We start from the raw sequence: 16,361 nt of genomic DNA, 5'->3' as shown, positions 1-16,361 counted from the left end.
TATTTAATATACCTGTATTTCGAATGGTGCTGCCTGGGACACACCCTGGACAGGAGGCAGCAGGATGAGAGCCTGCTTAATGGCCCATGAAGACTCTCACAGACGCCAGGAGCCCAGGGGCAGAAACCAGAGATATGCCTGATAAGCCACCAGAACTGGCTCATGTGACTCTGGACTCCAGTTTGGTTCAGGTAAAACCCCACTAACTGCATGGCTGGTGCCACAGGGTTTATAAGGCGGAGGCCTGGGAAACCAGGTTGTCTTCAGTCGTCAAACCTGTTTAGCTTTCAGCACCTATCTACCTCTGGATCAAGCCATCTGCAGCTGAAGCTGTGAACAAAGGGCTGAGACCCATCCAGGTACTGGATACTTTCCAGAGGGACTGTACAAACCTGCAAACCCCACACTTCTTCCAGAAACCTGCTGTACCTGGACTTCCAATCACTTGTATGTGTCTGATTTGCTTTGACCCTGTAACATTTCTCTCGTGGTTTATTTCTTTCCTTTTACAATAAACCTTCAGTGTCAGTTACTGAAGGATTGGCTGGCAGCGTGGGATTCTGGGTAAGATCCAAACTCACATTGCTCTGGTGCTGTGGCTGACCCCGTGGGGTCAGAGGGAACCTTTGTAGTAAAGAGCAGAGAGTTTAAAGAACTGGTCTCTCTACTGGACCTGGTGCTGATTTGGGAGCCTGGAGCTGGAATGCAGTGAAGGGGCTGTGTGTGTTTGTGGACTGGCTTCTGTGGGGATTCAGAAGCCCTATTTGTGGCTGGTTGGGAAGTCTGGCTGCGAGAATCTGCTCTCCTTTTGCGACAGCGGCCGGGGTTCGGGCTCCCCCACATGCCTGCTGGGTCAGTGTCTCCAGCCGGCGCTGTCCCGGCTCGCTTCATTCACTCACTGTGGATTGGCTGGAAAGACGGACCGCAGCCTGGTGGTGAGGGCACCAAATCAGAGCGAGGAGAACCTGGAACGTGGGGTCCCGTCTCCTCCGTCCGAGCCCTGGCCGCCAGGGCGGTGGGCAGTTCTCAGGCGGGTGCTTCTCTTTCACGGAGGAGCGCGCAAGGTCTTGGTTCTCGGCCAGCCCCGGGCAGCTTTGGGAGCCCTCAGCTGGCTTGTTTGGTTCGGCGGGGCAGGTGTCTCTAACCAGAGCTGATGTGGCGCTGGGGGGAACCGTCCTCGGGAGGCTCACTCCCAGGAGCGGGTGGCTGTGTCTGAAAAGCACCAGACATTCATTGCCGGGGTTAATAAAGGAGGGGTTGAGTCTTCTCCACCGAGGCTGGAGTCATTCCACTGCAGTGAAGCTTTTAGCCAGGGAGATACGCCAGCGGGACTCTCTGTTCTGCCCATAGGTTCTCGGACAGAAATCTTGGGTCCCGGTCCTTTAGGTGAGGATCCTTTCAGTAGTGCTATCCATCTGTCTATCTGTCCATCCATCCATCCCCATACACCCCTTCTATCTATCTATCTATCTATCTATCTATCTATCTATCCCCATACACACCCACCATCTATCTATCTATCTATCTACCTATCTATCTAACTATCCCACCAATCTCTGAAGCTTCTGCTCACCATCTGGGGGGGTTTAGCTGGTGCAGGTTTTCGATAGAGCAAAGCTGCGGTTTGCTTTCGAGGCGAGAAGGGCTGGCCTGGCAGCCCTGAAGACCAAATCCATCGAGTTAGCTTCCCGCCGCACACGCTGCCCCTCCGGGTGCATCCGAGGCCTGCCCCAGCGAGCCGGTCGTTTGTGGTGCACTTGCAGCTGAATGGAGACCCATCCGCTCAGAAAATAACACGGTTCAGAGACACGGAGGCTGATCCGAGGTGCCGAGCTGATGGGTGGACAGATAGATCCAACATACATGCAGGCGGCAGTGGATTGTCCCAGCTGTGACCAGCACTTGCTGTCTGCCTGGAAGATCCTGACAGCCATGTCCTGCCTCAGAGTTTTTCTATCCCGCTGAGCTGCCGCGCTGTAAGTAACCCCTGCATTGCAGTTTTCTGTCTCGCTTCTGAGCCCCGGGTGTGTTGCAGATAAACGTAGGACCCAGCAATCGTGTTGAACCCCGGCTGACTTCCGCAGGATTTCTCTGCACCGAGCAGCTGCAGGATCCGGCCCTCGGGGTTTATTTTCAGTGAGTTGAAATGAAAGTGCTAGAAAAGAAATTCCCATCCCAGTAACTGATTGGACTGGGAGGACGGGCGACTCTGTGGCCAGAAGGGCTAATGAAATCCTTGGGGGTATAAACAGGGGACACTCGAGTCGGAGTGGGGAAGTTATTTTATCTCAGTATTTGGCACTGCTGAGACCGCTGTGGAAATACGGTGTCCGCAATTTAAGGATGCTGATAAATTGGGGAGCGTTCAGAGAAAAGCCATGAGAAAGGCTTAGAAAACCTGCCTTACAGTGATAGACTCAAGAAGCTCAATATATGTAGCTTCATGAAGAGAAGGTAAAGGGCTAACGTGATCACAGTCTATGAATTCCTTCGTGGGGAACAAATATTTAATCACACACTCTTCGATTTAGCATAGAAAGGTCCAACACGATCCAATGGCTGGAAGTTAAAGATAGATAGATAGATAGATAGATAGATAGATAGTGGGTGTGTATGGGGATAGATAGATACATGGATACATAGATAGATAGATAGATATAGATTTTTGTTTCGTCAGAATATTTCTATAAAGAATTTCAGGTTTTCATCAGTATTTTGATGTCCCCACAGCCCCTCCAAAACAAATTGACCATAATTTTCTTTTTCATTTTGTCAAAATCTGGCATAGGAAATGTTCAGATTCCGTAGCCAAAACCAGAACACAATCAGGTTAGTTGTTTCTTGAAAATAAACAGAAAATTTTGACATGTATTTCCTGGTTTTGTAAAAGTTTTACTCTTGGAAAATTTTCAGATTTTAATTTAAATTTGTTTGTCTTTTTACAAACCCTCCCCCCCCCCAAACTTGACGAAAACAGAATTTTTCCCCCAAAATTTCCATTTAATTTAAAAATCCATTTTCCAGCAAAAGTCATATCAACAGAATATGTTCAGCCACCTCTGATCATTGCCTTCAGTTTTTGAACCAGAAGGTAATCTTGGGGATAAGAAAAGCTCAGGTATTAATGGCTGTTCTTGCAGATTTTTGGGCAGGGTTTTCAAGGGAGACTAAGACAATTAAATGCCCAACTTCCATTGACTTTCGATGGGATTTAGGTGCATTCTGGAAACCCAAGCCAAAATCCTTAGATGACTAGAAAGAAAGAAAGAAAGAAAGTCCACAAATCTCTAAGCTTGCCCCGCAAAATAACTGAGGATTACACAGCCAAGTTCAGAGTTAAGGTTAAATTTACAAGAAATCTCAAACTTTTAAAACTGTGCTCAGCTGTGTGTCATAGGCTCTGTACTGCCAATAGCTAATGAAGAGTCTTCTATAGTTCAAATGTCACGGGCACTGGTGCTCAGATACTACAGTGATGGGGGCAGTAGAAGAACCTAAATAGAATTGAATAGAATATCGCCGAGCACCTGCTTGAAGAACAGACTTGCTGGGTAGGACAACTGTGCTGGCACCTTACGTCTAAAGAAAATGTCTGTGGGTGGATGTGTTCACATCCAGGGGGAACTTTGCATTATTAACGACACAGGGTTACTGGCAACTGCACAAGGGCTGGTCACACAGCGCTGTTCATCATCCAGGGTGAGCGTCGAAGAGGAGACCTGGCCGGGTGTATTACGCCAACCCAGGGTAGCATGAAAAATGCAGGTTCGAGTGAGGGACAATGAAGGTGGTTGCTGTGGATTTCTCTCCACATTTCACCCAGTAACCCCTCTGTTTACCCAGATAACTTATATTTGGCTAAAGCACTTTCCACAAATGCACCCAGTCCGGCTGGACAGCACAAAAAGGAGCATCCATCACTTCCCTTTGGAGTTTGTTTCGGAGGTGAAAGCTGTGTGCTTTATTTCCAAGGTGAATTTGTCTGGCTTTAACCCAGCCACTGGTTCTTCTTATTCCTTTCTCAGCTAGATTAGGAGCCCTTTGGAACCCATTTATTTCTCCCCATAAAGGAATTTATACATCTTAATCAAGTCACCTTTCAATCTTATTTTGGATAAACTCAGCAGATTGAGTTCTTTAAGTTTCTCACTGAAATGCATCTTTTGCCTCCCGTGAGCCATTTTTGGGGCCCTTTCCTGCACCCTCTCCTGTGTCCTGTCATCCCTTCTGAATTTCCCACCTTCCGAGTTCATTGAATGTCCCGTGGAGCGCGGGTTTGTTGCTGGGAAGTCCGTTGTCTACGTTTGGGTTGTCGTTTTTCGTTGATGGGAGAGGCACCGGGCTGGGCAGGTGCTTATAGATGTATTTAAAATTTGAATAAATAAGTAAATAATACCCCAAATTTACCAATGGAACTGATCAATGACAAACACAAATCTGTGCTGGAAGCGAAATCACTTTTGTTGGTTTGTTTTGTCACCAAAATATATGGGGGAAAAAGAAAAGAAAAGACGGCAAACTGCCAATCAATCCCCCTTCCTGGGAAACAAAGAGAAAACAAAACTGAAATGTTGTTGCAAACATTTCTTTACAAGAAGAAAAAGAAGAAAGGCCGATTCTGGCTACAATATTTTCACCAGCTGACGTCAACACTGTAAGACTGGGACCTGCAGCCCCAGAGAACGAGATTAAGGGAAGAAGGTGCCAAATCCCCTTGAATTTCTTGCTCCTGAGGTTGTAGGTTTCAGCGGGGGTAGGCCCATGGGACATAGGACTGGTCCCGGAGACCAGCCTCCGGCTATCACTGGCAACCCCAGCTTTTATTCCAGGTCAGACATTTCTCAAGCTCCATCTTCAAACGCGTTAGGGTGTTTGCCCTGCACTGCTCCTGTTGGAGGCTGTTCCTGAAACCATCTCATACCAGCCTAAGCTGATCCACGGCCAGTTTATCCTCCCCTATGCTGGTGCCAGCCTTCCCCTTTAGCTCAGTAGTATTGGAAAATCCCAGTCAGTCCCTTTGATAATGTGTCCCGGAGGTACGTGCTTGGCTGATCCAGGGCCTGATTTATAGGCAGTTTGCCAAAGCTCTCACCCAAGCGGTAATAAGGAAGTGACCCGTCCAAGGTCGTAGGGTAAATTAACATCGGGGCAGAAGGAGCCCCTAAGACAGGAAGAATGGTCGTGTGGTTAGTGGGGGAGCTGGGGTCAAGGGCTCCCGACCATCTGCGAAAGATGGCAAAGGTGAAACACAAACATCAGGGGAAGAAAAATCAGAAAGTCAAATGAGCAAGGTCCATAGCATTTAACGGACCGCCTTCAGTGGCAAACAAAGAAACGGGGGAAAAAAGCAGGGAGAAGGGGGGGGGGGAAAGAACCGCAATTCTGGAATTTCTGCGTTTAACAAAAAGGCAGATAACGTTGGGGGGGTAGGGAAAGACGTTTTTAGTTTTGAAAAATGATTAATGCCCCCCTGTCCCGGCTCCGTGGTGTGGATTCAAACCCCCCACGCAGCAGCCGTGTAGCGTGCGGACTGCCGCTCGGCCCGCTGATTTCCCTCCCGGAGGAGTGACTGCCAGTCCTTTGCTTCTCACTTCCAGGCTGAATGGACTCCGCTCGGAGGACCCCAGGGAATCAGTCGTCAGCTGCCATCACCGAAGTGGTCCTGCTTGGTTTCTCCAGCCTCGGCCGGGGGCAGCTGCCTCTCTTCCTCCTCTTCCTCGTGATGTACGTGCTGACCCTGGTGGGGAACTTCCTGGTCGTCTTCATGGTCCGGCTGGACCGCCGCCTCCACACGCCCATGTACTACTTCCTCGGCCACCTCTCGCTGCTGGAGCTGCTCATCACCACCACCGTCACGCCCAGGATGCTCCTTCTCCTCCTTTCCCAGCGCAAGACCATCTCCTTCCCGGCCTGCGCCCTCCAGGGCTACGTCTACTTCGTGGCGGGCTCGGCCGAGGTCCTGCTGCTGGCAGCCATGTCCGTGGACCGCTACGTGGCCATCTGCAACCCGCTGCAGGGTCTGCCTGGCCATGGTGCTGTCCTGCTGGGCCGGCAGCTTCCTCTCCATCTCGACCGCCACGGTGCTCAAGGCCGGGCTGCCCTTCTGCGGGCCCAACGTCCTCGACCACTTCTTCTGCGACAGCGGCCCCTTGCTCCAGCTGGTCTGCGCCAACACTCGCCTCCTCCGGGCCCTGGACTTGGCCCTCTCCTCCTTCCTCCTCCTGAGCTCCGTCTCCGTGACGACCGTGTCCTACCTTCGCATTGTCGCCACGGTGATGAGGATGCCCTCGGCCCGGGGCAGGCGGAAGGCCTTCAGCACCTGCGCCTCCCACGTCACGGTGGCCTGGCTCTACTACGGCAGCTCCATCTTCATCTATGTCAAGCCGACCGGCAGCTCCTCCGGGGGCTTCAACAAGGCGGCCACGGTGCTAAACACGGTGGTGACGCCCCTCCTCAACCCCATCATCTACAGCTTCAGGAACAAGACGGTGAAGGAGGTGCTGAGGGATGGGATGGGCCGGATGGGCGCTGCCCTGCCGACGAGCGCTTGAAAGCCCGGCTCCCCCACTCAGTGCAACGGGACGGACTCATTCCCAGCCCCCCTCATGCAGGACACACAGGAAAGAGGGTGGAGAGGAAGCCAGAGGGCGATAAAGGAGTTGCTTGAGAATGCAAGAGCGTTGAGAAGGAGAAGTGAAGTGAAGTGAAGCGAAGTGAAGTGAAGAGAACTGTCTAGCGTTTTCTAGTGGCCTAGGGCCCGGGGGACTAGGAGTTTTTGAAGGACTCTAAGGCAATTAGGTGCTCAAATCCCATTGAAGGCCAATGGGAGTTGGGAGCCTAGGGCGCTTAGGGAAGTTAGGCGCCCACCTTCCATTGAAAGTCAATGGGAATTGGTCCCTGAGCACCCTTTGGAAATATCCCTGCCTTGGGGACTCGCTGATGCCTTGTAGAAGGCCGAGATTTAGCATCATATGGGTCCATATCGCAGTCCCAGCCCTGTTTCCCCAGGACCCTACCCCCGCCTGTCCTCACACCAAGCAAACGAAGATCAGATAAACAAGTTCCTCGTTCTGTTCCCGGGTTCTGACCCACATGGCATGTGAGAGGGAGAAGACACGGGCCCTGGCCCTCGCCTTTTCCCTTCACCTCGGCAGAGACGATTAAAGTGACTATTTTGTTTTGCTAACCTTTTGGGATGGGAAATAGGCTTGTAACCGCCTCTAAATCCACTCTTAAAACCTACCTTTGTCGTGATGCCCCCCAGTCCCTCCCATCTGACACGGGCGAGGCCAGCGTCCAAATGACGTTCCTTTCTCTTCTAAATTCTCTTGATTTTGATATGGCCCCTCGAGACACTGCCCCGTGCTGGTTTGCCCGTCACATCTGCCCGCTGTGTCCTGTTCAACACCAGCTTAGCACGTTTAAACGGGTCTAAGGGAGTTAGGCACCCAAATCCCAATGAAACGGAGTGCCCTTGGATAATCCCAGCTCTTGGAGACAGAGACTGACCTTCTTTGTTACCTTGTAACCCATTAGTTCATTTGATGAGTGTGCAGTGTCACGCTATGACCAACTTGTGTGATGTGTCGTGTGTGATTGCTGTGGGCTGAGTAGACGTCAGCTGTAGGTTTATGGACATCAATAGATCAAACAGATCAGTAAGTATCTGGGAGTAATGAATATGCATTAGGTATACACATAAAGCCCGGCTGAAATTCAAAGCCCACTGGCTGAGCCCTGCAAGATTTCGGTTTAGCCAGACTAGGCCGTGCCTTTAAGAAGGTTTGACGTGAGCACGTGACCGAAGAATAATCCTGCGCCAGTAAAGATCACAAGACTTCTGCAAAAAGGTGCCCGTAGCTGATGCTGCGGAAAATCAACCTCAGTGCGTTGTTCTAGCCTACGGAGTGCCTTATTGTAACATCTTTAAAGGCCTGTCCTGACCACAGGGTACGTGCTGTTGTGTAAATGCCACAAAGACACGAGGAACTACGAACGGCCTATGAAAAGCAGGGCACCCCAATCTTCACGGCGTGTGGAAGCAGAGAAAAGGGGTGACACCTTCATGGACGTGCAGAGGGTGTTAGGTGGCGTGAGTCAGAATTAAAGTATAAAAAAGGGTTCCCTGTCTGGGAAAAAGTGGGAACAGCCACGGGAACAACCCCTCCAGGAATTATCCCCGAATGATGGTCAGCTGGTGAGAAATCCATCAGAATATCTCCCAGGACAGGAGCGTGACTCTATTTATAACTTGTGCATGGGTATTGGTAGGAGTTATATGGGCCTGGGTACTCATAACCTTATTTGTTCCGCTAATAAAATGTATAGTACAGACTAGACTTTGTTCTCGTGACTGCATCTGTGGCCTCTACTCTTCCTAGTCTCTAAATCTGAGACAAACAGCAGAGGTGATTTTCACTCTGTTGATCTTGAAGCTATAGTAACCAGAGCTAACTCCATGGTGGTGTGACCTATCCTAAGATATTTGGAGTATAATGAATGGGAACTGAGTGTTCAAATCCCCTTAGGTGAAGAGCTCCGTCTTTTTGGTTTTTTTAATAGCTGCAAAATGTATGTTCAGGCTGAATTGCTGAAGTGAGTGGAATTTTCCCTGAGTGTATTGGGAAGAAAGTCCAGTGGAACGAGCGCTCAGCGTGAGGAATTTGGGTTGGAGTGAAGACATGAGGGCAGATGCTACCAGAGTGGTTCTTCTGCTGCGAGTGAGAAGGAATGTCACTTGTGCAGAGTTTCTGGGTAAACTCATTCACAGCAATGAGGCTGTGATTTTCAAAGGAACCCAAGAGATCTAGGCACCCGGCTTCCACTGAACCCGTGGGGATTTGGGTGCCTGACTCTGAAAATCCCAGCATAAATAAATACAGGAATATAGTACAGAGCTTTCTATTTACAAGGTGTTAACATAGTACAGAGTGAGCATCATTACAAGTCCTATGTCATTTCTGGTGAGGGTATTAAATTGAGTGAGATCTCTATGTACACATATTTAACATGTCTATTAAATGTTCATATTCAAAACAAGTGGACAGGTGTGCCCGTGTTTTTTTGGTTAATTTGTTTTGTTTTTCTGGAGGTGACTGTAGGTTGCATACTGAAAAAGAGGTACCCAAATATCTATCTGCCTTCTCTCTATTTTGCTGAACATGTTATTGATGTGTTAATTTTTCCATAACCACAACCTGCCGTGTTGTTTTGAACCGTTCCTCAGTGGTTGGACTATTTTTCTTTGGAGAGGCTGCAGTTACGAGCAGATAATTGGTTATTTTTTCATTTCCTTTTGTGTGACCATTTCTATGGGGAAGTCCCAGGAGGATCTCCAAATGATTATTGATCAGAAATATCCACCCATCTGTGATATTTCCTGATACCCTCTAATGACTGGACATGTCCACCATGCATGCAGCAGATCTCCACTTCCACCACATTTTCTCCAACATTGATCCCCATTTAGTCTCTGTGTATATCTATAGCCATATCTCATGCCCAAGTGTTTTAACTGGTCCTCGGAGGTTGGGTTTTCTAAATCTTTGATCGGTTTGTTCACATCTTTCTTCAAGCGAGGCACCCAGAACCAGACACAGTACTCCAGCTGGGTCCTCGCCAGTGCTGAGTAGACCAGGAGACTGTCTTACATACAACGCTGCTGTTAATACACCCCAGAATGATTCTAGTCTTTTTCGCAGCTGCATCACATGGCTGACTCTTATTCAATTTGTGGTCCACTCTCACCCCCAGATCCTTCTCAGCAGTACGACCGCCTAGCCAGTTATTCCCTGTTTTGTAGCTGGGGGGTTTATTCAAGAATTATCCTCTATGGGGCATCTTAGATTTTCCTCTGAAACAGCTGGTGCTGGTCAGTGTCAGGGACAGGATACGGGCTGGGACGGTCCAAAAGTCTGACCCAGGTACAGTTCCTAGACAAACGGACCTTGTCAAATAACATTGCAATGAATGTTGCACCCAGATCAACTCAAATGCATTTAATTTAGTTTTAATTACTCATTGTCAAAGCTAATAAAAAATGAAAACGATCATTTTGTGCAAAATATCATGGTTCTGTTTTCATAGAGACATTCCATAATGTTGGGTTTCGGATGGGGGAGTGGGCAAAAATATGAATCCGGAGACTGAAAAGTGTCTGGTTTTCAGAGAATCGTAGGGCTGGAAGGGCCCTCGAGACGTCATCGAGTCCAGTCCCCTGCCCTCATGGCAGGACTAAGTAATATCTAGACCATCCCTGACAGGGGTTTGTCTAAGTTGTTCTTAAAAATCTCCAGTGATGGAGATTCCACAACTCCCCCGGGTGATTTATTCCAGCACTTAGCTAACCTGACAGTCAGGAAGTTTTTCCTAATGTCCGACCTAAACCTCCCTTGCTGCTGTTTAAGCCCATTGCATCTTGTCCTGTCCTCAGAGGTTAAGAAGAACCATTTTTCTCCCTTCTCCTTGTCACAACCTCTTATATCCTTGAAAGTTGTTATGTCCCCTCTCACCCGTCTTCTTTCCCAGGCTTTAACTTTTCAGTAAATTCTCTAGTAAAAATCCCATGTGATGGTAAATATGTTCTAGTTTGGGGAAAAGATTCCTGATATTGAAAACTTTGCCCCAAACACCTGAAAAAAGGGTTTCCATTTCCAGTTTTCATAAACCTAAAATCAAAGCCAAAACCAAACCCCCCCCCCCTCCCAGCACCAAAAAAAACCCATAGAAAATTGAGTCCAAAATGGAATTTTTTCCACACCAAAATTATTTTCAAGGACAAGTCACTTTTCATCAAAAAGCCGTTTCGACAGGAAGATCTGTTTGAGCATCTCCACTCATCAGGACTTGTCTTCCAGGTGTAATGATTATCCCCACTCGGCAGCCGATAAGCTGAAGACGGGAGCGGTGAAGTGATGAACAAAGCCAGAGGAATATTCGGGTCAGAGCTCAGGACACACTGGCTCTTGGCTTTTTAATAATAATAAATAAACACATTAGTTATATGGTAGTTGCACCAGAGTCCCACTGTATTGGGTAAGAGACAGTCTCTGCCCCAAGGTGCTTACAATTTAAACAGAAAGGACAGACAAACTGCCAGAGGGGGAGACAGCCCCATGGAATGACTTTCCCAAGGTAACACAGCAGGTCACAGCCCGATGTCTGGAGCACAGGCCTGTCTCCCCAGTGTTTCCTCTAGACCCTGCCGCCTCGTAACTGTGATTATTGTCATTTCTGGAAACTAAATTAACTGTTGCTCTGGGCCGCTGCTTCTGGGCTGTGCGGGGCTCCAGGGAGTGAATCCCACAAGCGTTTAGAAAACAGCCATGGATAAATCACCTTCCCGCAGCACCGGAGTTTTTGACACACGGCTCATCTGCAGAGAGCACAGATCTCAGTGCATTTCCCGCAGCTCAGCCTCTGTGTGAGGGGAAATGGCCTCTCCTAATACAGCGACAGGGGCATTAAATAGGGAGACGGATGGATGGAGGGCTAGAGAGAGAGAGATAACCAGGAGCTGTCTGTAGCCGGAGGAGAGAAGCCATCTCACTCGGGGAGGATGCCACCCAGGCCAGCCCCGTGAGTTTGCTCTTCCAGTGAAATCTATCGGGGGCTGCAGAGTGGCATTTTACAGACAAGACTGTAAACGCCGAGCTGTATTTTTCCAGAGTTTCACTCTCAGCTGAGTTTGGGCCATGGGACTGTGAGGGAGCCGAAAGCAGTTACCTTTGGAATGAGAGGGCAGAATATCCGTGCCTCAGTTTCCTCCTATGGGGAATGGGGGAACTGCTCAGCTTGCTGTTACTTTTCCGTCTGTGTACATTAGTTTGTTGTTATTTCTGTGTGTCTGTCTATCGGTTTGTTTTTACTTCTCTCTCTACCTGTTAGTTCTGTGTTTCTGTGTGCTGTTCTTACCTGTTGGTTTGTTGTTAGCTCATCCGTCTAGCTATCTCGTATCGTCATCATCTGCTTGTGTCTGGTCCTCGCTCTCCGTATCTCTATGTCTGCCGTTAGCGCAGTCTGTCAGATTTCTGTGCAGGGCGTGGGGTCTGGTGGGTGAGAGCAGGGGTCCGGGGCCCAGGACTCCTGGGTTCCGTGTGCAGCTCTGGGAGGACGTTTAGTCCAGTGTGGAGAGGACCCAGAACTGGTGGGTCTGTTTCTCATATGGACCGTGGACCAGCCCCCTCCCCTCTTTGCCCCCTCCCACATAACTGGAAGCTGAGGGGCTAGGGCACTCGGCTGGCATGTGACAGCCCCAGGTTCAATTCCTCCCTCGCACTGAGCATGAGAAGGGATTTGAGCATGGCTCCCCTCCCACTCGCTGGCCGAGGATGCTCTGCTGTCGCTCTCAGCCGGCAGTGCCGATGGCCCTGGAGCGTCACGGGGCAGAGAGGGGCTGCGAGGCAGCCTGGGGTAGTGGTTACAGGAGGGCTCTGGGGGTGGAAAACCCCTCACTTGTGTTCCCAGCTCGGGGAGGGGAGTGGGGGCTAGTGGTTAGAGCAGGGGGGATGGGGACGGGCAGTCAGGACTCCTGGTTCTCTGCCAAGCTCGGGGAGGGGGTTTAGGTGAGAGGTTAGAGACGCAGGAGGGGCCGGAACGAGTCTCTTGCAGTGAGTGTGGAACCACGGCCAGAGCGGGGGACGGGGACGAGTTCACTGCGTAATGGCGACTGGGTTCAGTCACCTCCGTGCTAGACGCTGCCCCCGTTTACACCAGTATAAATGCGGAGTCATTCCCTGGCTTCCAGTGAAATTAGCCCGGATTCACAGCAGGGCCCCGGCAGCAGATGTGGGCAGCCGGGCCCCAGATTCTCCTCAGGAAACCCAGGCTAGAAAGATTTAGACGCCGGTATCCAGAGCTCCCTGCCTCTGGGTGGCAGTCGTTCCTAATTACCCTCTCCCTCACCGTGGTGTAACCCAGGAGTAACCCCACGGGAGTCCATGGGGCTGCTTCTGCTGTCCCTCACCCCCGTGTAAAGAAGGAATAGCTCTGGTGGAGACAGTGGGGTTTTCCCCACCCCCGTTCCCATTTTACACCGACCTGCAGAAGCGAAAGGTCTGACTCAAGGAAGGGGAGGTGCTTTTAGACAAAAGGAGAGTTATTTTACTGATCTCAGCCTGGCCTCGCTTGTGTCTTTCCCTCCACAGCCCTCACCCGGGGTCCTGAGGAAGGAAATGTCCAACCGAACCACCGTGACCGAGTTCCTCCTCCTGGGATTCTCTGAGGTGCGGGAGCTGCAGGTTTTGCACTTCGTGGGGTTTCTAGTGATTTACCTGGCAGCGCTGCTGGGGAACCTTCTCATCATCCTGGCCATAGCCTTCGACCCCCACCTCCACACCCCCATGTACTTCTTCCTGCTGAATCTGTCTGTCCTGGACCTCGGCTCCGTCTCTGTCACCCTCCCCAAATCCATGCTCAGCTCCCTCATGAACACCAGGTCCATTTCCTATGCTGGGTGTGTTGCCCAGGTCTTTTTCCTCCTCTCCCTCCTGACAGCAGATTTATACCTTCTCACCGTCATGGCCTACGACCGGTACGTCGCCATCTGCCAGCCCCTGCACTACGAGAGGGTGATGAACAGGAGCGCTTGTGTCCGGATGGCCGCCGGGGCCTGGATCAGTGGGATTCTCTGCGCCGCGCTGCACACCAGGAGCACGTTTGCATTGCCCTTCTGTGGAGACAACCTGGTGGACCAGTTCTTCTGTGATATCCCCCAGCTCCTCAAGCTGGTCTGCTCCCACATGTACCAGAGCGAAACAGGTGCTACTGCCGTTAGCGCCCTTTTAGACCTAGGCTGCTTTGTTTTCATTGTTGTGTCGTATGTTCAGATCTTCAGAGCAGTGCTGAGAATCCCCACAGAGCAGGGCCGGCACAAAGCCTTCTCCACCTGCCTGCCTCACCTCTCTGTGGTCACCTTGTTTATTTGCACTGGCGTCTTTGCCTACCTGAAGCCCACCTCCAGCTCTCCGTCTGCTCTGGATCTTGCCGTGGCTGTTCTCTATTCCCTGGTGCCCCCCCTGATAAATCCTGTCATCTACAGCATGAGGAACAAGGAAATCAAAGATGCCCTGAGGAGGCTGCCTGGGTGGAGGTTATTCACCCAGAATTAATTGTCCACCTTTCTCCAATAGACATTTCCCGTCCGTTAAAGTCCATGACATGCATGACAGCTCACACTCAGACAGGGCTGATTCCCAGCTCACTTGTACTAACGCAAACCCAGACGAACCCCACAGACGTGAAGGTAGCTGGGCTCATTTACACAAGCAGAAGATCTGGCCCGGCTGCAGAGCGTCACTGGTGTAAATTGTGCAGGAGAGGAGAATCAGACGTTCAGTCTCTGCCGGAGCAGTACCTGGCGCACGGCTTGGCCACTTCTACCTGTTTCATGGTCCTCAAAGACAAGGCTGGAGATTTCTCGCCTTGTGTGTGTAAATCCGAAGCAGCTTAGCTGGACTCAGAGGAGTCAGGCTGCTGCTACACTGGTGTGTGTGAGAGCAGCTCTTCAGTAGAGCAGGGCTGACTCTCAGGGGGTGTGTCGCCATTTGGGGATCTGGACTATTGGCGTTAATGGAGCTGGGTCAGTTCAGACCAGCTGAGCTCCGACATGTGCCTTTCTTGCTCAGTGGCCACATTTCTCCACGTTGCTGCAGGCTTCTCACTTTGCAGATGAACCTTTAGAGCCGTGTTCTGATCTCAGTTACCCTGGAGCCGCTCCGGACCCTGCACTGTTTGTGTATACGTGGGGCAGTTGTGTGTGTGAGGAGGGAGGGGGCAGCACGCTCCTTTGTGTGCTTCTATGTGTAACTCTATCACAACCGTCTGCCACAGGTAGGTTGCAGGGATTTGAACCCAGGGATTTGCACCCAGGGATCCATTGCAGGGATTTGCACCCAGGGTTTTAGATTTTCAAGCCCGAGCCTGTGTACTGAAGAATGAAGCCTTCTCGGCTCATAAGCTGCCATTTGTGGTTTAAGCACTGGATGGGCAGGAAGCCGCGCAGTGTGAGCCTGCATTCCGTGTCCCTTTGGGAGTGTGAGAGATCCAGAGACTGGCTAGAAATCACAGGGAGGTTTCCAACCACCAGAGCGTGCGGTTCTGGAGTAGTCTCCCAACAGGTGTTGTGGGGGGGAAAACGACTTAATTAATTTTAAGAGAGAGAGAGAGAGAGAGACGGACAAATTTATGAATGCGATTGTAGGTCAGGGTGACTTCTGATGGTGAGGGGCGGGACTCACGTCTGCTTTATGTCTTATGTTCCTAATGCTCATGCTTCAGGGTTTATTCTGGCCACTGAGAGGGGTCAGGAAGGGGATTCCCCCTTCAATGCATTCTGGGCGGGCTTTTTATCTCCTTCCTCTGAAGTCTCCGAGTACCAGGGCAGGAGATGGGACATCGGGTGGGGTGGGCCCATGCTCTGAGGTGGCTCTGAACCATTCTCTCTCCCAGGTGCGTGGCTGGCTGGTTCTTGCCCACATGCTCAAGGTCTAACCCATCACCACATGTGGGGTCGGGAAGGAATTTCCCCCTAGCTCAGGTTGGCAGGGAGCTTGGGAGGGTTTTCAGCTTCCTCTGCAGCATGGGGCGCGGGTCACTTGCCAGGATTTTCTGGGTGTGTGTCACTTAATGATTTCCCTGCCATCGTGGGGGCTCAGACACTTGGGCACCTCGGCCCCTCCTGTTCTCTGTCTCTGGCACGTACCAGTCTGCTCTGCCGCGGGGCTCACCTGCTCTGCTCTGTGTGCAGACTGGATGATCTGCTGCTCCCTTCTGGCCCTGAACTCTCTGACGCTGGCTCCATGAACGGGTGGCTGCAGATGCAAAGCTGTGGGACTTTCTAAAACGGCTAATATCCATCGGTCGCCAGTGCGAGGGGGAGATCGAATCAAAAGGAAAGGCCAGTTTCCCAGCTGGTTCAATTCAGCGTCATTCCACCGGGGTCCCTGTGTCAGATCCCCAGCTACTGTAAACTGGCTGAGCTCCCTTTTACTCAACGGGGGCACGTTCTCCGCTGGTCTCAATCAGTCACAGCACCATTGAAATCCACGGGGACAGATCCCCAGCTGGTGGGAACTGGCCTAGCTCACGGAGCGATGCCAGTCAGCACGCGCGGAAGGTCCGTGACGCCTCGTTTTCTGGCTGTTCCTGTGTTGGAAGGTCTCCGCCCTCCCGTTTTCTTGGCCATGGAAGACTCTAGACATAAGGCCCTGCTCATAAGGACATCCATGGCCCTTTCCCTGAGGTCGATTTCCTGTTCTGCATGCATTGCCCAAATCGTTCTCCTCTTCTTCAGCAGATTCTACCTCCCTGACGGCCTCAATCAGTTAGAAATCTGTCTGCATGACAAATGGAGATTGCTGTTA

General features: G+C 50.8%; 1 protein-coding gene and 1 pseudogene across 1 annotated transcript; both read left to right on the top strand.

Annotated features, from left to right (window-relative positions):
• The first annotated feature begins 5,513 nt into the window (after positions 1 to 5,513).
• LOC137142823 (olfactory receptor 6M1-like) lies at positions 5,514 to 6,551 on the top strand (annotated as a pseudogene).
• A 6,621-nt stretch (positions 6,552 to 13,172) lies between these two features.
• On the top strand, positions 13,173 to 14,108 carry LOC137142768 (olfactory receptor 14A16-like). The gene has a single exon (XM_067532223.1). The coding sequence runs from the start codon at positions 13,173 to 13,175 to the stop codon at positions 14,106 to 14,108; it is 936 nt and encodes a 311-aa protein (XP_067388324.1).
• Positions 14,109 to 16,361: the final 2,253 nt, after the last annotated feature.

This window comes from Emydura macquarii, unplaced genomic scaffold (assembly GCF_026122565.2).
Source record: "Emydura macquarii macquarii isolate MOO-44397 ecotype Brisbane River unplaced genomic scaffold, CSIRO-AGI_Emac_v2 contig_3249, whole genome shotgun sequence".
In the NCBI taxonomy this organism is placed as follows: Eukaryota; Metazoa; Chordata; order Testudines; family Chelidae; genus Emydura; species Emydura macquarii.
This window is presented reverse-complemented; position numbering and strand designations above follow the sequence as displayed.